The following is a 24,214-nucleotide window of genomic DNA, read 5'->3' on the forward strand; positions in this document are numbered from 1 at the left end:
GCATGCGTAGTACCCCTCACCCACAGACCCCCAGACCCTTGTCCCATCCTCCTTCTACAGGCCTTGGCTGTTAGCTGAGCTAGCTGAGGGAAGTTAGCAGCGGCCACGGAGGCGCACCGTTAAACTCTACCGGCTGTTCGACCCGGTTGATTCATAGTAGACCGGTTCCAGAGTCACTCACCGGATGGACTGAGTCGTTCCCAGAGAAACAGTCCGTAGTGGCGCCGCTGCCTGTGGCCACAAACTACCGTTACTTCAGCTCAGACCCATGATGGCAGCAGCACACACCGGAGAGCCTGCAGAGAAGTGAGGCCGCAGAACGACGACACCTGCCGGCAGAGACGAGCAACTACACCCAAACAACAACTCCCCCTGCAGCACCAGGAGAGCATGACCTGCCAACAAATAAATTATAATAAATACATACATACATACATAAATACATTAATACATAAATACATAATTAATTAATAAATACATAAATAATAATAAATAAATAAATACCTTAATACATAAATAAATACATAAATAAAAAAATAATAAATACATAAATAAATGACTCATGTGGTATTTACTTATTTGTACTGTGGTTATTTGTCATATATTGCACCTCTTAATGCAAATATTTGTACATATTTTATATATTCTCATTTTCTTATTTTTAATTTTATTACTTGCCTATATTTCTTTACATATATTGTGTTTACATTGCAGCATTGAGTACATAATTTAAAAATAAATGATAAACAAATCAATAAATATGTCATTAAATGTAGCAAAAGTAATATTAAAAATAAATGTAGCCATTAATTAATTTATAAAATGTGACATAGATTGATATTTCTGTTTTAATTTGCTTCTTTATTTATTTATCTTTGTTTACATTCCCTTATTTATTTACTCTTCAGTTAAATTTTCCCTTTTATTTATTTATTTATTATTAAGTGCATGTATTTATTTATTTATGTATTTTTGCATTTATTAATTTATTTCTGCACGATTGAGAAATAATATTGAAAAAAATTAAAATAAATAAATAAAATATAATTTCTTTGTTATTTTATTAATCACTTATTTTATTGCATTTAATTTATAGAATTTAATTATACTTTATTGTTATTTTATTAATCCTTTTTATTTTATTCGATTTGTATAATTTTATTATATTTTATAAATAACTTATTTTATTGTATTTAATTCGTAAAATATGATTATATTTCTTTTTATTTTATTAATCACTTCTTCTATTGTATTTAATTTGTATAATTTTATTCTATTTTATTGTTATTTTATTAATCTAGTTTTTGTTTCACACTGTTTTACTACTATTACTGTTATTATAGCTTTTAATTCTATTTTATTCTGTTTTATAATTTGATTGTCTCGTATGCATTGGTCTCAAATTGAATTGTTTTTGTCTTTCTGCTGCTCTGTCTTACTTTCGGCCTGTCAGTCATCTGTGAAGCACTTTGAACTGCACTACCCTCGATGAAATGTGATGTTTGATGGATCGATTCATTCGTTGGTAACACATGTCAATGCCGATAAAGCCTCCTGAATAGAAATTGAGGATTGGATGTTGGGTGGGTGGGTGGGCTCTCTGTCAGCTGCAGGTGGCCCTTCACAGACTCAAGGTGTTCATGTCAGAGTCAAGAGGTCTCATTTTCATTTCTGGAGCAGGTCATGTCCCACCTGGCTCTGGGATGACAACAAAAATCATTCATTTCATGGTCAACGGGAGGCTGGAGCAAGCCGAGTTCGGAGCCGACTGCTCTGCTGCAGATGTCAAAGGTAAGAGAGAGGTTGGTTTGTTACCACTGAGGATTTTAATCACAATGGAAGCGGATGGGACAGTTTTATTCAAACATGCAGTTTAATCCCATGTGAAGGTGTAAGAAAAGAGTGTGTATAAGAGATGTTTCTATATGTTGCTGTGGCTTCTGTGTAAGGACCTGAGCTTCACGTTTATTTAAAGCTGATGCCATGGCAACCAGGTCTTCCTGGGGTCCATGTGGCTCTGACAGGTCCTCCAGTTAGAGGGCTTTGTCCTCTCTTGTCCTCTTGAGACAGTGATGAATAAACCAACTGGGTCCTTGACCTTTAAAGACGGCAGTGGTTAGCAGACAGAATGAATGAAGGATTTTTAATAATAGTTCTTTATAGTAGTTCACATATAGATGTGTTTTGAACTGTGTGTCTCTCTCTCTCCTCTAATTTCATCCCTCGTCTGACAGATCTGTTCCGGGCGGCGGCGGAGGCGGGGCCTCAACACATCCTGAAGATGTACAGCACAAACGGCAGCGTGGTGAACATCTCCCCCCGGCTGGAGGCCAACAGCGAGGACTCGTACTACCAACTGGAGGTGGTGGCGTCAGATCTAAAGAGTGAGCGGCCTCACATCAACCTCATCTCCCAGACTTGTTCCCAAAAGATGTCCATTTTGGTGTTTTTTTAGATGTTTTTGGAGCAAGCAGGGCCGTAGTTACAGGCCACGTCCTCAGTAGTGTTCCTGGGAATTAAAAATATTAATATTATCTATATTCAATATAGTTAAATAACAATAAAATATAATAAATTATACAAACTAAATCCAATAAAATAGGTGATTGATAAAATAACAATAAAACATAATAGAAATATACAAATTAAATGCAATAAAATTACTGATAAATAAAATAAAAATAATATATAATTAAATAATAGAAATTAAATACAATAGAATATGTGATTAATAAAATAACAATAAAATGTAATAAAATTGTACAAATTAAATACAATAAAATAACAATAACATATAATAAAATTATACAAATTAAACACAATAAAATAAGTGATTAATAAAACAAAAATAAGATTATACAAATTAAATACAATAAAAGTGATTGTAAGTGATTAATAAAATACTAATAATGGGTCGCAAGATAAATGTGATTGGTGATTAAAGAGATGGAGATTAAAAATATATCTTCGACAACATTTTTTTTAATTTTTCTCATTTTTTGGGGGGGTTTTCTTGATATTTTCACCTTTAAATGGAACAATCTGAGAAGAAAATCACTCTTTGGGTGAACTCTTTAATTTTAAAGGGCTACAAGCGCAAAGGTTTTGGGAAGCGCGTTGTAGGAATGTTTGAGTGAAAAAGATCTGCAGCAGCTCGCTCTGGCTAGTTGGACTCCTGCAAATATGTTAAATTTGCATGAAGCCCTGCAGCTTAAACAGACGTTAAACCCCGTCCTCCTGAAGGTCATCATTTAGTTTAATCATGCAAGTCTTTTGTGTGTGTGTGTTTGTGCAGGTGTGGGGATGCCAAAAGAGCTGGACACCATGGAATACAGGTGAGAGCATCCTGTACAGGTGATGTTATTGAAGCGTCTGGGTGAGAGAGGACTCACCGTGGTTTCCTGTCTCCGTCTCCAGGTTGCATCACCTGGAGAGCAAAGTCATCGAAGACGTGGGAAAGACTCCGGACATCATCTGTGATCTGAAGAGCCAAGTGGAGTCTTTTAAGAGGAAGCTGGAGGTTCGTCAAGACACGGCTTAAAATATACACCACAAAACTCTAAAACTTCCCCGTCGTCATTAAACAGGTCATGCTTTTAATGTGAAGGAGCAGCATCAGGAACAAGCACTTTAAGAACGACGACAACTAAACAAAAAAGTCCTAAAGACTCAGTTAGAATCTTTAAAATACTAAAAAAATGAAATGCACATCCACAAGTACAAATGTCCTCCAATCTGGATTTAAAACCTTCAATTTCAGCGAGTTTGCAGAATTAGGGAACAGGCTGCTTCAATCAACCTTAAATTCATCAATTAGAGGAAACAAGTATGGAGGTCATACGAAGGTCGTGCAGTGATAATGGAGTGAAATGTTGCTTTCTGTCAGAGTGTGGAGCACCTGAGCTGGATGGGTCTCTTCAGGGAGGACAGCGACCATCAGCTCTCCAAGTTCTCCCCGAAACCCAAAACCTCTCAGCTGAGCATGCAGGAGGAGCGCCAACAGGTCCGCAGGAAGTTCCTCAACATGAGGTGACTCATATTATTATTATTATTATGATGGTTTGTTGTTGTCATCGGCATGGAGGAGAACGGTGCACTGTGACTGATCTGTGTCCCTTCTGTGTTGCCGTAGCTCGCTGCAGGTGACAGAAGAAGTGAGAGAACATCTGAAAACTCCCATTTTCAACAACTGGTGAGTTCAAACACACACACACACACACACACACACACACACACACACACACCTCTCACACCCGCGTGTGTGTGTGTGTGTTAACAGGCAGTGGGAGGAGGCTGAGATGCTGGTGCTCCTCCAGGTGATGTTCACCGACCTGGACTTCCTGACGGCGTTCCACATCGAGCTGGACGTCCTGCAGAACTTCCTGTTTGAGGTCTACTGCCACTACAACAACATCCCCTTCCACAACTTCCGGCACTGCTTCTGCGTCACTCAGATGGTACGAACAGGAAGACGCCGGCAGTGAGCTCCGTCGTCACCACAGGGAACATGAAGACGACATTATTATTTAATATTTATGATCTATTTTAAACACTTTTACACGTCTGAGTTTTACAAAAAGTCACCGATTCTGTTCCAGGAAATCCAAAAATTTGAAAGGAGAGAAAATGATGACAATAATCTAAATTTTGAACTGTAAAATGTACTAAAGATTGAGCGGCCTCACATCAACCTCATCTACCAGAGTTGTTCCCAAAAGATGTCCATTTTGGAATTACAAAAATCTTTATTTTAAAGATATTGTGATGTTCTGCAGTCCCAAAAGATGGTGTTTTTTTTATATTATCTATATTCAATATAGTTAAATAACAATAAAATATAATACAATTTTACAAATTAAATCCAATAAAATTATTGATTAATAAAATAACAATAAAACATAATAAAAATATACAAATTAAATACAATACAATTAGTGATTAATAAAATAACAATTAAATATAATAAATTAAATACAATAAAATAAGTGATTAATAAAATAAAAAATAAAACATAATAAAAATATACAAATTAAATACAATAAAATTTGTGATTAATAAAATAACAATAAAATACAATAAAATTATACAAATTAAATACAATAGAATAAGTCATTAATAAAATAACAATAATGGGTCGCAAGATAAATATGATTGGTGATTAAAGAGATGGAGATTACAAATGAACACAAATAAAACTAAAATCAGAACCCATGTTTGCGGCAGCATCAACAGGTCTCCATTCTCTTCTACATCAGAGCTGGACATTTGAATTCTTATGATGAAAACCTGAGTGTAAAATAAGATAAATGATCTGAATACTTCTTCAATATATAAAAGCGTACATGGTGTTTTAAAGATGCTCATTTCGATGTATAAATGTATGAGTATGTGTGTCGTCCTGCAGATGTACGGGCTGATCTGGCTGACGGACCTCAGGAGTAAAATAGCCAGAATCGACCTGCTGATCATGTTGACCTCGGCTCTGTGCCACGACCTCGACCACCCCGGCTACAACAACGTCTACCAGGTCACCTCCCTGCCGGTGTGTTCGCCTCCTCGTCAGCGTGGCTGTTTATTATTATTAATCTGCATGTTGTTGCTTTATAATTTCACACAGATCAACGCTCAGACCGATTTAGCTCTTCGCTACAACGACATCTCACCCCTGGAAAACCACCACTGTGCCGTCGCCTTCGGCATCATGTCCACGGTACCAAAAACAGATTTAAAAACACTACAATGATTGGACATAGGCAGAATATTCTAATTATATTATAGAACAAGGGAGGAAAGCTGTAGTAAAGATTTTATTATCTTACTGCAAGCTGAATTAATATATATATATATATATATATATTAATATATATTGACTACAAATATTTCATTGCTGGGACTTAAAAATGTCCGTAGTTGCATAAACAGCCATGAATGTAATGTAAATGAGGAATAAAAGGGGATCAAGAGCGGATCCCTGTGGGACACCAACAGTACATCTACCAGTTGGTTCCCATTGGTCTCTTCGGAGTTCAGCTATTATTCTAAATATGTTAACTTGTTTTTAAATGGTCATTAAACATGTTGTAACTTTCCCTTCGCAGCCAGAGAGCAACATCCTAAAAAACCTGACCTGCGAGCAGTACAAACACATCCGAGGAGGAATGATCAAGTAAGACTTGAGCCTCCTTCACTTCCTCCACGTTGATGACGCGTCGCTTCGTTCGTTCAGTTTATAAAATAAATATATTTTCAGATGTATTCTGGCCACCGACATGGCGAGACACAACGAAATCCTCAACAAGTTCAAAACCATGCAGCCGGTGTTCGACTTCTCCAACAAGGAACACAAGGAAGTGGTAAAGAAATGTTTTCATTTTTAGCTTTCAGGTTTAAACCTTTTAGTTCTCCCACAACATTAAAACATCTTCTTTTTCCTCCTTTGGTCTACAAACAACAAACATGTTAACTGCTGCTACTCTATTCTGAGTTTCAGTCAATTTAAAATATAACGACAATATTTTTAGAGCTGCAACGATTAATCGATTAGTTGTCAATTATCTAAATAATCGGCAACTATTTGAGTAATTTAGTAAGAAAAATTCTTGCTAAATTCTCTGATTCCAGCTTCTTGAATATGAATATTTTCTGGATTCTTTGAGACATTTGAGGACGTCATCTTGGGCTTTGGGAAACTCTAATCAACATTTTACAGACCAAACAACTAATCGATTAATCGAGAAAATATTCAACAGATTAATCAACAATGAAAATGAAATAACACAATAACAATAAAATAAGATAGGTGAGACGTATTAAGTCTGTAAAAATAATAATATATATTTTTCTACTATTATATTTATTGGTATTTTATTACTCACTTATTTTATTGTATTTATTTCGCACAATTTGTTATATTTTATTCTTTTATTAATCACTTGTTATTGTATTGAATTTGTAATTCCGACAATATCACATCATTCAAATCCCTCCTGAAAACCCACCTGTTTAAACTGGCCTACTCTATATAGTACTCATCATCACCCATCATATGTGTCTGTACAAATATGTTTCTGTCATGTCCTGTTGTTTTTAGATTATTTTATCTGTCAATGTTTTAACTGATTTTTGTAAGGTGTCCTTGGGTGTCCAGAAAGGCGCCACTAAATAAAATGTATTATTATTATTATTATTATTAATTTATTATATATTCTATCGTTATTTTATTAATCACTTATTTTATTGTATTTCATTTCCATATTTTAAAATTTTTAATAATCACATATTTTATTGTATCTAATTTGTGTAATTTTATTATATTTTGTTATTTCATTAATCACTTATTTTATTTTATTTCATTTGTACAATTATATTTTATTGATTTTTTTATCAATCACTTATTTTATTTTATTTCATTTGTACAATTATATTTTATTGATTTTTTTATCAATCACTTATTTTATTGTATTGAATTTGTATTTTTTATATATTTTATCATAATTTTATTAATCACTTATTTTATTTGTATTTTTTATATATTTTATCGTCATTTTATTAATCATTAAGTGTAAAACAAACTAAGTAAAAAACAAACTGTATGACCAGTTGTTGTTGTTGTGCGTCTGATTGCAGCTGATGAAGATCATGGTGAAGGTGAGCGACATCTCCAACGAGGCGAGGCCGATGGCGGTGGCCGAGCCCTGGCTGGACTGTCTGCTGCAGGAGTTCTTCAACCAGGTTTTCACCCTCACTTTACTGATCAATACACAGGAAGTGACGCTGCTATCAGTGATGAAGAGTTAACGTCACTGTTGAATATCACGTCATTTATCAAGGAATTAAAGAGGGAAGGGAAAAGTGTATATACACATGAAATATGAGGGTTTATTTTGACATAGAAATAGAAACCTGAACTAAAGAATCTAATTGTTAGAAGAATTATTGTGTGGAACAAAAAACACAAGCCAGAGCAAGTACACTGGAATACAATGTGAAGTAAAACCTGTTGTTCTTGTTGTGCAGAGCGACACAGAGAAGCTCAAAGGGCTCCCAGTGACTCCTTTCATGGACCGAGACAAAGTGTCCAAACCGTCCTCTCAGACCAACTTCATCCGATTTGTCCTGCTGCCGCTCTTCTCCGAGCTCACCAAGCTGTTCCCCTGTCTGGAGGTAAAACAGAAAGGATCCATCTCATTCTTATTGATTTAAATCACTGGGTGATAATAAGAGCAAAAGCTCAATTGTGTCTCTGTAGTAGTTCTGATGGCCAGACCATCACGTCACTGTTTTTATTCTTTATTCTCTTATGTACCGGTGTTTTTGTATGTGTCGTATGAGCTACAGGATACCTACCTTTCCCTCGGGATCAATAAAGTAAGGAAATATTCTTTCCCGAGGAATCAAGCAAGCAAGTAAGCAGGAAAGCATATAAACAAGCAAGCAAACAAGCAAGCAAGTTAACAAGCAAACAAGTAAACAAGCAAGCAAACAAGAAAGTAAGAAAGTAAACAAGTAAGTAAACAAGCAAGCAAGTAAGAAAGTAAGTAAGCAAAACAGTAAACAAGCAAACAAGTAAGCAAGCAAACAAGTAAACAAGCTAGCTAACAAGCAAGTAAGCAAGTAAACAAGCAAGCAAGTAAACAAGCAAGTAAGCAAGCAAGCACGTAAGAAAGTAAGCAAGTAAACAAGCAAGTACGAAAGTAAGCAAGCAAGCAAATAACAAGCTAGCAAACAAGCATGTAAGCAAGCAAGCCAGCAAGAAAGTAAGCAAGCAAGAAAGCAAGTAAGAAAGTAAACAAGCAAGTAAACAAGCAAGTAAGTAAACAAGCAAGCAAGCAAGTAAGCAAGCAAGTAAACAAGCAAGCAAGCAAGAAAGCAAGTAAGAAAGTAAGAAAGTAAACAAGCAAGTAAACAAGCAAGTAAGTAAACAAGCAAGCAAGCAAGTAAGCAAGCAAGCAAGAAAGCAAGTAAGAAAGTAAGAAAGTAAACAAGCAAGTAAACAAGCAAGTAAGTAAACAAGCAAGTAAGAAAGTAAGCAAGCAAGTAAATAACAAACAAGCAAACAAGCAAGTGAGCAAGCAAGTAACCAAGAAAGAAATCAAGCACGTATAAAAGTAAGAAAACAAGCAAGCAATTAAATAAGCAAGTAAGTAATCAAGTAAGCAAGCATCTATCTATCCACTCATCCATCCATCCATGAGTTTTTTTCACTTAAACCCACCAAATGTTACCTCCTGGTGGCGCTACAGGAAAGGTCTGTTGGGTCAGTCAGCAGGATCCATCTTCTGGGGACCGTGAATATGTGAACCAAATGTCATCCAATAGTTGTGGAGATATTTCAGTGTGAACTTTGTTGTGGACCGGCCGACGGGCAACATTTAACTAGAACATGTCATGAAGTCGCTGAACTTGTCAGGCGTTTGAAGGTGTTGTCATGTTGACATGTTGTCGTGTTGACATGTTGTCGTGTTGACATGTTGTCATGTTGTCATGTTGACATGTTGTCATGTTGACATGTTGTCATGTTGACATGTTGTCATGTTGTCATGTTGACATGTTGTCATGTTGTCATGTTGTCATGTTGACATGTTGACATGTTGTCATGTTGTCATGTTGTCATGTTGACATGTTGTCATGTTGTCATGTTGTCATGTTGACATGTTGTCATGTTGTCATGTTGTCATGTTGACATGTTGTCATGTTGTCATGTTGTCATGTTGACATGTTGACATGTTGTCATGTTGTCATGTTGACATGTTGTCATGTTGTCATGTTGACATGTTGTCATGTTGTCATGTTGTCATGTTGTCGTGCAGCAACATATTCTGGAGCCGGTGCGACGGGCCCTTGAGTACTACTCTGACCTGGAGAGAGCCAGCAAGGAGGACGAGGGGACGCCCAAAGCATGAAGAGGAGGAAGAGGAGGAAGAGGAGGAAGAGGAGGTCTGTGGATGTGCTAGCTGACAGACTACAGTACTATTTATATTCAGCAGCAGTGTGTTAGAGGAAGTTATCGCATCTGAAAACGTCTCATTTGATATTTTATAATTAATCCAGTTTTCCTGAACATTTTCAGCTTTTAAAAACACAGTTTTTTTCACTTGTTTCACTATTTTTTAAAGATATATATTTTACACTTACATATTAAAAGACACCTTGAAATTGAATTTATTACTTTTACTAGTATTTCCTTTTAACATATGGAGGACGGATCAAAAATAAATGAATAAATAAATGACTCGATAAATAAATAAATGTCATTAAATGCAGCAAAAATAGTAAAAATAAATGTAGACATTAATTAATTGATACAATTTGATATAAATTGATATTTCTGTTGTAATTTGCTTCTTTATGTATTAATCTTGGTATTAATTCCCATATTTATTTACTCTTTGGTTTAATTTTTCCCTTTTATTTTTTATGTATTTATTTTCATAATCTTTTTAAATGTATTCATTTAATTTTTTATTTATTTTTTATTTATTCATTTGTTTTTGCATTTATTTTGTTTATTTATGCATGTATTTTACATTTATTTTTAATATTTTATTTATTTATTTATATTTTATTTCTTATTATTTTTTAATCGTGCAGAAATAAATGCAAAAATACATAAATAAATGTATGCAGTTAAAAATAAATACATGTGTAAAAGAAAGTAATGCAAAAATAAATAAATAAAAAATAAATGAATAAATTTGAAATTTATGCAAAAATAAATGATCAACTTAAAAATGAATGAAAATAGATAAAAAAATAAATAAATGGGAAAATTAAATCGAAGAGTAAATAAATAAAGGAATGTAAACAAAGATAAATAAAGCAAATTAAAACAGAAATATCAATTTATGTGACATTTTATAAATTAATTAATGGCTACATTTATTTTTAATATTATTTTTGTTACATTTAATGACATATTTATTTATTTATCGAATCATTTATTGATTTATTGATTTATTTTTGATCATGGCAGGTTCTGTCCTCCATATTAATACTGCGTGACGATTAATAAAGATCTGCTTTCCTGCTTGGTATTAAATCACAGTATGTTTAAGATGATGTAACCGAGTGTCTTTTAAATGGTTTTTACTAAATAAAGAGCATCAATGTGAAAAACATAATGTGCACATTAAAAAAAGAAGCAAACCAAACCGCATTTATTCACCATCTGTGGGTTTATTTTTCATTGACTTCATTTACAAATTCAAAAAAGAAAAAAAAGTGCAAATATCAGTTTTCTGTACGATTAACGCATCTGATAAATATTTAAAAATAACAAATAATAACCAGGGCTCAACATTAGTGTGTTTTAAATTAAATTAAAAAAAAATAATCACAATAAATCTTCCATATATACAACAGTTATTTTTTCAATACATTCTCTTGGCATTTAATAACAAAAAAGTTGATAATTTGCTTCAACTACAGGGAGTGTGTTTTAATGAAGTGTTAGCAGCTGGGAGCTCCGACCCATCGAGGTTATTTTTCACTACAACAAACACCACAACACAGGTAATAAAAACACTGAACGTGCAGTCGAGGAGCAGGACGCAAAAACAACATTTTTTTTGTGCAATTCTTAAGAGCTGCGTGGAAATATGAGCAACGTTTACAACACTCCTGTCCTTCCTAGTTATGTTCCTTCATTTGTGATCCTGCAGCAGCTGTAGCCGTCTCCAGGTCTCCTTAATGAACCGCAGCTTATTAGTACCATTTTCTACTTAGCTGAAAATGTTAAACAGATGTGATTTGAAACTTCTTCGATACCTTTCTAAAACCTCGCTGCCTCGTATGAAAGCTGGTGAAATAATTCGGGGCAATCCAAAGACGTAAAGTCGTGTGTTTCCATCCAGACATTTGGAGAGCAAAGACGGCCAAAACAAAATGTCAAAATGTTATTTACTTATTGTTACCAAGCACCTGCTAAAAGTTATGGATGTGCACGTGAATCCTGATGATTGCGATTGCAATTTAAAGTCAAATTTAGAACCAAATTTCCCCCATTTTGATAACGTGTGAAGAAAAACTACAAGATAGCACACTAGAGCAAAAAGAAGTGTTGATGTGGCCGATCAGCCTTTTGTTTCTGCTCTGGACTGGACTACCAGTCTGTGCACCAATCTGATACCAACATTTATTAACACAGACAAAAATCTACCTATTTATCCCGAAACCAATTCTTCTTCTCTGCTCCTAAACAGTCGCCTTCACTGTGCTGTCGCTCTGGAGGTATCACGGCTGCTACTGACTACTACTGTTTTAGAGCAGAGAAGAAGAACTGACTGCAGGGAGTTTGTCTGGTGATGATAGCAAACAACAACAGCGCGGTGCTGGTGGAGACGGTAATGGTAAAGACAAAGAGTATAAAAGCAAAGAGGCGAAACTCTGGTGTTTTTCTGACAACAGCTGCTGCCGCCATTTTGGACTGAAAACGCTTATTATATTTATAATATGTTATTGTTCAACACAGGTCATTTCAGTAGAATATGACAATAGAACAGAAATAATTTAGTTTTTTTAGGCGGACGTTTTACTGGCGTCTGGTAGTCGCTTTCAGTCCAAAATGGTGGAAGCGTAGCTCTGCTGCTGGGCGCTGACGTTTCAATGAACAACTGACTTTGACTTCTTGGCGATATACGTTCTTTGGGATGGGTTAAATGCAGAGGTTCATGTATGTACTTGATGAACATAATACAGTTTAATACAGTAATACGGAGAGCTGAATCATGAGCGGATTCGTTTTTATGTTTCTTCGGGTTTTTAATGGACGTTTTACTGCCGTCCGGTAGTCGCTTTCAGTCCAAAATGGCGGAAGCGTAGCTCTTTCACTTCTTATCAATATACGTTCTTCGAGCACAGTGAAGGCTGAAGACTGTTTTGGAGCGGTGAAGAAGAAGTGATTTCTGGTTAAGTTTTTGTTCTGGGTTAATAAATGATGGTATCGGATCGGTGCATAGACTGGCGTACTCGCCGATACCCGATCCCGAATTCTGGGCAGTAACTCTCCATCCCTTTAATGAGGTCTGTATAATGATGAATCTCACACAGTTTGACCTGTATGAACCGGTCAGTTTGAGGTTATTATCACAACCATTTCCAGTCTCTTTGAAACCTTTTGACACATTTAAATTAACACCAGAAAGCCAGATTCTGAGACTTCACTGCTACAGTTAAAATGTCACTTTCAGTTCAGGTCAAAGTTACAGAAACTAGTTACACGTAAAAGTGAACATGTCAACATTAATATAAATATGGCAGCAAAACAAAAGCGTTGGAGCATCTCCACCTTTAAATAAAGTCAGACACGATAATATCAGGTTGGTCCCATTCAGTTGTTTTGAGATGATGTTCCAGACTTCTCCTGACATTATGTTCATCATTATAAGATTACTAAAGTTTATCAGTATTAAATTCATTTGCTACAACGTGTCTGACTTCCCAGGTCTGTGCAGCCAGCAACGCTGTGATTCATCTCACATCTTTACGCCTCGTTTCCACATATGCGACTCAACAGGAAGTTCATTCACTCCTCAGGGAACCTCCGTGATCTCGATGTGTTTGCGGAACTCCTCTGCTTCCAGTACGTCGAAGAAAATGTAACTTTTGCGGCGGATAACGGACAGACCGTGTGCGCTGTGTGCCACAGGAAGTTGGCCTGTTATGCTATCGTGGAATTAGCAAATTAATAACTGATTGATTAATGGAAATCAGCTCTAACTTGTGATTTTTAGGTCGTAGCGGGCTCAGTTTTAAAGTTAGAGTGAAGATACTGGTATCATATGAAACTAAAAAACCTAATGAATCCATTTCTTCATTTGTTTTTGCATTTATTTGTTATTTTTGCATTTATTTTATATTGATTTTCTATTTATTTTCTATATATATTATCTAATATTATTTTTCAGTCGTGAAGAAATAAATAAATAAATAGAAAATAAATGCAGAAATAAATTAATAAAAAAAGAAAGAAATGCAAAAATACATAAATACATTTAAACATTTATAAAAATAATACAAAAACAAATAAATGGGAAAATTAAACCAAAGAATAAATAAATAAGGGAATTAATACAAAGATGCATAAATAAAGAAAAAGCAGAAAAATATCAATTTATGTCACATTTGATCAATTACTTAATGGCTACATTTAATTTATGCTGAATGCAGTACCTGTGAGGGTTTCTGGACAATATCTGTCATTGTTTTGTGTTGTTCATTGATTTCCAATAATAAATATATACATACATTTGCATAAAGCAGCATATTTGTATTAAATACTTGACAAATCTCCCTTTAAGGAACATTTTGAACTATCATATCTGGAGGTCAGAGGTCAAGGGACCCCTTTGAAAATGGCCATGACAGTTTTTCCTCGCCAAAATGTAGTGTAAGTTTGGAGCGTTATTTAACCTCCTTCATGACAAGCTGTATGACATGGTTGGTACCGATGGATTCATTTGTTTTTCTAGTTTCATAGCTTTAAAACTGAGCCCGCGACAACCTAACAATCACAGGTTGTGTTAAAGATATTAGGGACGTTAAAAGGCATTTTGCGTTATTATCACGTTAACTTTGACAGACCGAGTAGGAACTTCTTTCCCATATCTGCGGTGGTGTTTCTATCCATCCGTAAAGAGTGTGGAAACGAGGCGTTAGAACTTCACGTTGCAAATAGTGCCCTCAGTGTCAGCGTGGCTTTCTAAACTTGAACTAGAAGAGTTGAACGAGTGTTGAGACCGGAGAAGCAGGCACTCTGAACATCCAGCTCTCAGCGCTGTTGGCAACATGTGACAGCTCGTGTGTTTTCAGATGATGATGGTAAAGAAAAAGAAGCTCTGATGATCCTCTGAGGGTTTGAAATGTTAAAATCTCTCTGTTACATTAACAACAGGTGGGTGGAGCAGTGCTGTGGTCACTACAGCGGGGTTGGGACTTGCCTGTCAGGAGGTGGGAGGGGTCATTTCACAGGTTGCAGTTACAGTAGCGTCGCACCGGTTTCACCTATTTACACCGTCGGCCGCTGGAGTCCAGCTCGTCCTTCTAATTGAACATGATGGACTCTGGATCCTGGTTCATCATCTGAGCCATGTGTCGCAGGACGTCCTTCTTGGTGATGATGCCCAGGAGACGCCTGAACACAAGGTCAGAGGTCACTTCAGGTCTTTACACTCGTATGAGATACAGAAAATAAATGAAACAATAACTGTGATGGTGTGCGTCTTTTCTTTTGCCCTTTCTGACGGGGAACTGAAGCCGTTATCTCGCTCTCTTCAAAGCCACCAGACTCCATTCACAAAAACAGTCATTTTACCTCTCCGATCACTGGAGTAGACATTCAACTCCACTTCAAAACATCTGAACTAGGGATGTCCATAATTAACCGTTTAACCGTTAACCGACGTTAAGCATTTTAACCGATTAACGCTATCGGTTAAAACGGTTAAAAGAAATGTTAATAATTAATTAAAAAGCTGAGCGGCTCGTCACTTTAGGAGAAAGGCTTGTCCACCTTAACAGCCCACCTTAAGCGGCGCAGCCGGAGTTGCAGGATACAGGAAGTCGGCTCTGGTCTCTCCGGCTCGCTTGAGCGGAGCGGAGGAGTATTTATTCACCGACAAATAAACTGACAGTGAACGCAGCATAGTAGCTGCTAAGTTAACGCTCCCGGACGGTGAACTGGAGACAGTGAACGCAGCATCGTAGCTGCTAAGTTAAAGCTCCCGGACGGTGAACTGGAGACAGTGAACGCAGCATCGTATATCGTTTTTAAAATGTTGTTCTCACACGTTTTATTTTTGGTTTATTGAGTCATTGTATTTCATATTTTCTAAACTTCTGTTAACTGAAATGTTTGGAGAAAACAGACTTTGGATGTGCACCAGCGTGAGTCCAGGTCTTACCCGCTCCTGGTGACGAGACACTGGCGGAGGCCCAGCTTGCGGAAGATGTCCACCACCGTCTCCATGGGCGTGTGGTCGGTGACGGTGAAGGGGCTGAGGTTCAGGATGCGTCGCAGCTTCAGCGGCTGCGGGTTGCTGGCCGGCAGCTGGGGCGCGTCCTCGGTGAAGTAGACCACCGAGCTGCTCACCACGCCGTCCTGCTTCTGACGGGCGTTTTCTGTAGACAGACGGGGGAAGTCTGTTAAAACACCACCAGGCCTGGTTGGAAAATGAAAACGACCTGTTTCCTGATGACGGTTTTCTAGCAACGCTCCCAAAGCAGCACTCAAGAGCGCACGCCGTTCAGAACATGCAGTCCATCACACATTTGGCATCAGAGGTCACGATGAAAGGATATCGATAAAGAACAACTCACTGATGGCGAGGGTGAGATCCCGGCGCTGAACGAAGCCGATGAGCCTCTCCGACTCTCTGGACACGACCACCGGGAAGCCGTTATAGTCTGTGTCTTTGATCAGCGTCTCCACGTCCTCCACCGTGGTGGTGTCCTGGGTGAGGACGGCCAGAGGCGGGTCGTTCCTGCGGGGCCGCATCACGTCGGTGGCCAGGGTGCGGTGGGTGAACTCGTCCCTGACGTCCAGGTAGGGGTAGCCGTTGAGCTGGATGTGCGACTCGTAGATGCCCTCCTTCCCGAAGGCGTCCGCCACCCACTTGCTGGTGACGGCGGCGGCCATCAGGGGGACGATGTACTCCAAACCGCCGGTGAGCTCAAACATGATGACCACCAGGGAGACGGTCATCCTGGTCACTCCGCCTGAAGGGAACAGGAAACGTACAGCTAGTCCTTCAACAGTTTATTCATTTTCATTCTTTATTTAGCAGATTATCAAACTGAATATTTTTGTCTCAACGAGACGCGTGAAGACGTAAATCTGGACATTAACCGATTCAAAAAAGATCCTCAAGAGATGAATCAACGATTGTTGCAGCCCTGCAAGTATGGAGGCTGGAGTAGTTTTACTTATATCAACGAATAAATGATAACCTTTAAAATTATATAAATCTATTAATTAGATTTTCAAATGCTTCATCAAAGATCTGATATAACGATCAATAAATAAGACTACCTCCTTATTCCTCCTTTAACCCTCTGAACTCTGCAATAGAATCAGTCCCTCAGTGCCTACGTTGTTCTTATTTTTCTGATTGTGATGTCACTTCCTCCTCATTTCTCCATATTTATTTTCCATATTCAAGTCTCTGGTGATTTACAGTCAACGTCGTCAGACGTGCGTCTGCTCACCCAGACAGGCGGCGGCTCCCACCATGGCGTAGAGTCCCGGTGTGACGCAGTCTGCGCCGGGCCGGCACCAGTTCTTGAAGATGATCCAGTCGTGGTGGTGGTACGCCATCTGCTCCACGGCGATCCCCACGATCCGTCCTGCGATAGCTCCAACCGCCATGCTGGGAATGAAGAGACCCGACGGGATCTGGACAGGAAACAGAATCGCAGAGAGGACGCCACGTTACAAAAAGCACCCCTAAAGGAGAGAAACCAGTTTTACTCCTCTTCCTCGTGCTGACCTTCATGCCGAAGGTGAAGATGGTGATGACGATCTTGAAGACGAGAGCGAGGGCGAGCTGCCACAGGGCGTTGTAGACCCCGGGCCCCGCCGGTCGGTCTGGGATGTCGTCCACCGGCCGACTCATGTTGGGGTTATTGATATAATCACACAGCTGCGACGACTCCAGCGCGCCGCAGTCGTTGAAGAGCTCAGAGATGAGCTCGCTGGTGCTGCGGCGGGTATACGGGTTGGGGAACGCCAGCACGGCGGTGATACCCGTCACAGCGATGACCTCCAGGACCGGGTACTTCCCCAGCTGGGTGGTCTTCCTCCGCCGGCACCAGGCGATGTTGGCCCTGATGAAGAGGGTCCCCCACAGGCCGCCGAACACGCCCAGCAGGATGAATGGCACCAGCTCGGCCATGTACCACGGCGTGTGGTACTCCACGTAGAAGAGCACCAGGCGGCTGTTGCCAAACGGGTTGATGGAGCGCAGTGTGAAGGCGGCGACCAGGGCGGCGAAGAAGGAACGCCACAGAGTCTTCAGAGGGAAGTAGTAACTGACCTGCAGCACAGACCAAGGACGGGTTTTTAGAGGAATAATGAGACCAGCTGTGGACCCAGATGAGGGTTGGACCTGACCACATGACACATGACCACATGACCACGGTGCTGCATCACGGGTCAGCAGGTTTGGAGTGAACACACATATTCATGCAGCAGGTGAATGTTTAACGAACCTCTTCCAGGCTGAATAGAACTCCTCCGATGGGCGCTCCAAAGGCCACCGACACTCCAGCTGCTGCTGCAGCTGACAACACCTGAGAGGTCAGAGGTCAGAGGTCAGCTACAGAAACTTCAGCAAATTAAAGGCTTTTCACATTTTTCATCTGTTCAAAATGAACCTTAAAGGGAGATTAGTCAAGTATTTAATCCTCTTATCAACATGGGAGTGGACAAATATGCTGCTTTATGCAAATGTATGTATATATTTATTATTGGAAATCAATTAGCAACACAAAACAATGACAGATATTGATCCAGAAACCCTCACAGGTACTGCATTTAGCATAAATTAAATGTCGCCATTAATTAATTGATAAAATGTGACATTAATTGATATTTATTTATTTATCTATCTTTTTTTCATTCCCTTATTTAATTACTCTTCGGTTTAATTTTCCAATGTATTTATTTTAGTATTATTTTATTCATTTTGAAATTTAGTTTTGCATTTATTTTCTATTTATTTTTGAATGCATGTATTTATTTTTTTCCATTTATTTTTGAATGCATGTATTTATTTATGTATTTTTGCATTTATTTATTTATATATTTATTTATTTATTGACTGAAAAATACAAGTCCCCCAAATTGAAGTGAAAAGAGCGACATTCGCTAAAAAGCGAGTTGTTTGCATCCCTGGAAAATGAATTACAAGGTGCATCAATCTCTCCCCGTGTGAAAAACCCTTTAAACTCTCAGGTGCTTCCTGAACGTCTGGTCGTGAAACCTCTCAACATATATTTAACAGACATTTCTGGATGAATTCCACACTTCCCTAAATGTTCTGTGTGATTTATCACATTAATCGGACTCCTTAAAACCAATAAAACATGGACTTTGCATCGTTGAATGCAACATAACGTCTCTGTAACTTATCTTTGTTATACATGCTTTGAATACTATTTCAGAGTTGTGCTTCTTCTTTTGGTGTTTTATCTGTTTGCACCATCAACAGCGTACCTCTCGCCGCTTGCCCTCGTTCTTGCTGTACTTGGAGAAGAGACTGCAGAAGAGGTTTCCGCAGCAGCAGGCCACGTGGACCAGAGGGCCCTCCTTACCCAGGCTGAGCCCCGACGACACCGCCAGAACCAGGGTGACCGTCTTGATCAGCAGGGTCCATTTGCCCAGGTAGCCCCGGATGATGAAGCCGCTGAGGATCGTCTTGATCTGCACAAAACCACAAATATTGGTACCTAGTGTTGACCTGCAGGAATCTGTTGAAGTGTGTCAGCGTTTCTGTCACCTCTGGGATCCCTGAACCGCAGGCATACGGAGCGAACACTCGCACCAGCGACACCGCCAGGAAGGCAAACAGCAGAGCCCACAGAACGTACAGGAAGTAGTTCAACACGTACGCTCCCGCTCCCTGAAAGAGTCAGTGACCAAAACATGATTTACAGTAAAACTTCTGGACAAACTGATGGTGTTTTATTTTCAGGTCTGACCTCAGCGTGGCCCGTCATCAGCTCGGCCCACTTCTGCCACTGAGGACACTTGTCTCGGTCGTCGAAGGTGGTCTCGTTGGACGTCCAGCAGCACTGCTCGTGGCTGTACCAGAAGGCCGACAGACACACGCCCTCCTTCAGGTCTGTCATCCAGTCCACCGCCAGGTCGATCACTCCGGCCAGCGTACCTGCAGACGACAGGACACATCAAGACACATCGGGACACATCAGGACACATCGGGACACATCGGGACACATCAGGACACCTTCAGCCACAACAACGTTTTCCAAGGAGACATTTCAAGCTACAGATACATTTTCATCCACCTGTGATGACAGATCAGTTTGTTCTCTGAGCTGGTTGGGAGTAGTGTTGCACGGTATACCGATACTAGAAAGGTATGGCGATAACCTGCCGATCAAATGTAGAGCACCTGTTAATGTATTTTTTACACGTGCATTTTGGTGGATTGTGTGTCTGCTGAATTACAGGAGATGCTTGGACAGATTCAGTAGAGACGGTGAATATATTGTATCGGTACATTTGATCAGTAATCTGAGCCGCGCTGTTATTTCCTTGTTTTGTTAAAGGGAGTTCTGCTGATAGAGTCACCAGCTCAGAGCAGAACTGTGGTTCATCACCTGCTTTAATCTTCATTTGTTGACTCCATCCTTCTGGTCATCACTACAGTTTATTGTTTACCCGCCTGCTCCCGCGGGATCCCAGTCCTGATGGCGTCCTCTAAAGCAGACCGCTGCACACATCGACACAACTCACGGCTCGTATAAGACATTGTCATTCTTAAAGTATCGGTACTAATAAAACGGGGTGTTTTAGCGTTTTTAATGGCAGGGTATCGCCATACCTTTCTAGTATCGCTGTACCGTGCAACGCTACCGCTGACTTGAATCGACAGCTTCAACAGCAACAGAACAATAAAGACATAAGTCAGGTGTCTTTTGAGTGGGATCAGCTGCTCCTGACTGACCTGAGAGGAGTCCGATGAGCAGCATCACCACCCATCCCGACCAGGCGTCCAGCAGGCTCTTGATCAGCTCCCACATGGACTCTTTACTCTTACTGGTGATCTGGTAGACAAACAACACGGAGAGTTTGCATTGCCTAGCTGAGAAGATTTTGTAAGAATCACAGGCCAAATACAGAGACAAAAGTGAGCTTTTTAAACATAGTGAAGTTTTATTGTGCTGCCCAGACCTTGCGGTGGCGGTCCGTGTCTCTGGATTTCTCCCTCAGCCAGTCGATGGTGTGGAAGTCTTCATACGTGCCCACGTCAGGAAAAGGCTCGTCCAGGAAGTCCATCAAGTTTCCAGCTCCGTTCATCTCCTCTGTGGGCGTGGCGCTGCTGACTCCTGGTAGAGAGAGCGAACATCAGTACAACCCTGTTTACTGTAATCAAATGATGTCAGCCTCTAACTTAACTCTGAAATATAGATTTCCATTCACACTTCCACCTCTCTGAAGAGGGAAAGCATGTTGGATGTGATTTCTCCATCAGTCTAATCAGTCCACCTCTCCACCATTGAAGAAACTGGAAGATTTCACTCAGTTTGTTATTGTTGTTTTCTTATGTTTTGCAGAAATTGTCACAGGATAATTTCCAGACAGATAAAGAAGAATACATGACTAAGGACGGAGGGGCTGCAACTAAATTACTCACTTTAGTGATTCATTGATCCATACCTGATCTTCTTATTGTATATATTGTATATATTTTGGATTGCAACTGCTGCAAAGCAATTTCCCCTCAGGATAAATAAAGATTTATCTTGTCTTAATCAATATTGCTGCAACGATTAGTCAACTAATTGATTAGTCAACTAATTGATTAGTCAATCGACAGGAAAATAATCGCCAACTATTTTGATATTCGATTAATCATTAAAATAATGTTTAAATGGCGTTTCCAGCCTGTTTATATCATATTAAACTGAATATCTTTGGAGTTAAGTTACCATCCTCTCCTCTAGCTGAGTTACCATCCCTCCTCTCGCTGAGTTAGCATCTTCACCTCTAGCTGAGTTACCATCCTCTCCTCTAGCTGAGTTACCATAGTTACCATCCTCTCCTCTAGCTGAGTTACCATCCTCTCCTCTAGCTGAGTTACCATCCTCTCCTCTAGCTGAGTTAGCATCCTCTCCTCTAGCTGAGTTAACATCCTCTCCTCTAGCTGAGTTACCATCCTCTCCTCTAGCTGAGTTACCATAGTTACCATCCTCTCCTCTAGCTGAGTTACCATCCTCTCCTCTAGCTGAGTTAGCATAGTTACCGTCCTCTCCTCTAGCTGAGTTACCATAGTTACCATCCTCTCCTCTAGCTGAGTTAACATCCTCTCCTCTAGCTGAGTTAACATAGTTACCATCCTCTCCTCTAGCTGAGTTAACATCCTCTCCTCTAGCTGAGTTACCATCCTCTCCTCTAGCTGAGTTACCATAGTTACCATCCTCTCCTCTAGCTGAGTTAACATAGTTACCATCCTCTCCTCTAGCTGAGTTAACATCCTCTCCTCTAGCTGAGTTACCATAGTTACCATCCTCTCCTCTAGTTGAGTTAACATAGTTACCATCCTCTCGTCTAGCTGAGTTACCATCCTCTCCTCTAGTTGAGTTACCATAGTTACCATCCTCTCCTCTAGCTGAGTTACCATAGTTACCATCCTCTCCTCTAGCTGAGTTAACATCCTCTCCTCTAGCTGAGTTAACATCGTTACCATCCTCTCCTCTAGCTGAGTTAACATAGTTACCATCCTCTCCTCTAGCTGAGTTACCATCCTCTCCTCTAGCTGAGTTACCATCCTCTCCTCTAGCTGAGTTACCATAGTTACCATCCTCTCCTCTAGCTGAGTTAACATCCTCTCCTCTAGCTGAGTTAACATCGTTACCATCCTCTCCTCTAGCTGAGTTACCATCCTCTCCTCTAGCTGAGTTACCATAGTTACCATCCTCTCCTCTAGCTGAGTTAACATCCTCTCCTCTAGCTGAGTTAACATAGTTACCATCCTCTCCTCTAGCTGAGTTAACATAGTTACCATCCTCTCCTCTAGCTGAGTTACCATAGTTACCATCCTCTCCTCTAGCTGAGTTAACATAGTTACCATCCTCTCCTCTAGCTGAGTTAGCATAGTTACCATCCTCTCCTCTAGCTGAGTTAGCATCCTCTCCTCTAGTTGAGTTACCAGTTATCATCCTCTCCTCTAGCTGAGTTACCATAGTTACCATCCTCTCCTCTAGCTGAGTTAACATCCTCTCCTCTAGCTGAGTTAACATCGTTACCATCCTCTCCTCTAGCTGAGTTACCATCCTCTCCTCTAGCTGAGTTACCATAGTTACCATCCTCTCCTCTAGCTGAGTTAACATAGTTACCATCCTCTCCTCTAGCTGAGTTAACATCCTCTCGTCTAGCTGAGTTACCATCCTCTCCTCTAGCTGAGTTAACATCCTCTCGTCTAGCTGAGTTACCATCCTCTCCTCTAGCTGAGTTACCATAGTTACCATCCTCTCGTCTAGCTGAGTTACCATAGTTACCATCCTCTCCTCTAGCTGAGTTAACATCCTCTCGTCTAGCTGAGTTACCATCCTCTCCTCTAGCTGAGTTAACATCCTCTCGTCTAGCTGAGTTACCATCCTCTCCTCTAGCTGAGTTACCATAGTTACCATCCTCTCGTCTAGCTGAGTTACCATAGTTACCATCCTCTCCTCTAGTTGAGTTATATATATAGATATGTATATCTATATATATAGCTGAGTTCGGATTAGGGTGTTATTATAGATAAAGTGGTCTCTTACCTTCTCCAGCCTCCATCATGTTTCAGTCCGTCCTGACGGTCTCTGCTGGAGAATGTTTCTATTGAATTCAGACCTTATTGAATGTCTTCCTTGTTGATCATTGGAGCTGACATATAGATATATATCTCTCTATATGTAGATATAGAGAGATATATATAGAGAGAATAAAGTGTTGTTAGATGTCAAGAAATAAACAGACAGCGTCAGAGACTGCTTCCCACAATGCACCTTCTCCTTCTTCTTCTCCTTCTTTAAGGTTTATTGGCAAACAATGATTTGGTGCATTACCGCCACCAGCTGGTCTGGAGTGTGGATCATTCTGGCTAATAATTACTATAGCCCAAAAAATAAAGAAAAGAAAAGGAAACAAACAACCTCATATTTTCCCAATCATATTAATTTGTCTAAGATACTGAAATAATGTTCTATAACACTCATTTAGTGAGTTCTTTTGTAGAATATCCATTAAATCAAAGTGTACTTTAATCTCTTTGAGGCCTTTCTTCCTCATATCTCCCACAATGCAACACAACATGCTCCACCGTTTCCTCTTGTCCACAGTAATCACATCTACCTGAGTCATGTTTACCTGTTTTAAATAGTGTGCTGTTTAGTCCAGTGTGTCTAATCTAAGTCTTGATATGATTGTCTCATCTCTCCTGTTCCTTCCTATTAAACACCTCATTTCTCCCACTTTCCTCTGAACTCTGTCAAA

General features: G+C 39.4%; 3 protein-coding genes across 26 annotated transcripts in view; 1 reads left to right on the top strand and 2 right to left on the bottom strand.

The window, feature by feature from the left end:
• Positions 1–368, bottom strand: part of LOC141763243 (CLIP-associating protein 1-B-like) — a 49,870-nt gene extending 49,502 nt beyond the window's left edge. For 12 of the 24 annotated variants that reach the window (XM_074627778.1, XM_074627788.1, XM_074627786.1 and 9 more), the window contains exon 1: positions 182–368. The gene's annotated coding sequence lies outside the window, so the exon portion shown is untranslated. The remainder of the gene's footprint in view (positions 1–181) is intronic. The other 12 variants (XM_074627789.1, XM_074627798.1, XM_074627794.1 and 9 more) reach the window with 3 other exon arrangements.
• A 1,272-nt stretch (positions 369–1,640) lies between these two features.
• Positions 1,641–10,216, top strand: LOC141763205 (high affinity cGMP-specific 3',5'-cyclic phosphodiesterase 9A-like). The gene is made up of 14 exons (XM_074627683.1): positions 1,641–1,791; positions 2,235–2,384; positions 3,296–3,335; positions 3,418–3,520; positions 3,887–4,029; positions 4,133–4,192; positions 4,280–4,457; positions 5,405–5,527; positions 5,618–5,710; positions 6,099–6,166; positions 6,251–6,353; positions 7,627–7,731; positions 8,017–8,163; positions 9,810–10,216. The coding sequence occupies exons 1-14, from the start codon at positions 1,641–1,643 to the stop codon at positions 9,900–9,902; spliced, it is 1,557 nt and encodes a 518-aa protein (XP_074483784.1). The 3' UTR covers positions 9,903–10,216.
• Positions 10,217–11,155: 939 nt separating this feature from the next.
• Positions 11,156–23,766, bottom strand: LOC141763204 (H(+)/Cl(-) exchange transporter 4). Its single transcript, XM_074627682.1, has 12 exons — positions 23,500–23,766; positions 20,912–21,066; positions 20,685–20,784; positions 19,696–19,883; positions 19,494–19,616; positions 19,211–19,417; positions 18,205–18,285; positions 17,484–18,029; positions 17,203–17,389; positions 16,315–16,713; positions 15,900–16,116; positions 11,156–15,130 (listed from the first exon to the last, which is right to left on the bottom strand). The coding sequence occupies exons 1-12, from the start codon at positions 23,516–23,518 to the stop codon at positions 15,040–15,042; spliced, it is 2,313 nt and encodes a 770-aa protein (XP_074483783.1). The 5' UTR covers positions 23,519–23,766; the 3' UTR covers positions 11,156–15,039.
• Between the last annotated feature and the right edge of the window lie 448 nt (positions 23,767–24,214).

The sequence above is a fragment of the Sebastes fasciatus genome, chromosome 24 (assembly GCF_043250625.1).
Source record: "Sebastes fasciatus isolate fSebFas1 chromosome 24, fSebFas1.pri, whole genome shotgun sequence".
Classification (NCBI taxonomy): Eukaryota; Metazoa; Chordata; class Actinopteri; order Perciformes; family Sebastidae; genus Sebastes; species Sebastes fasciatus.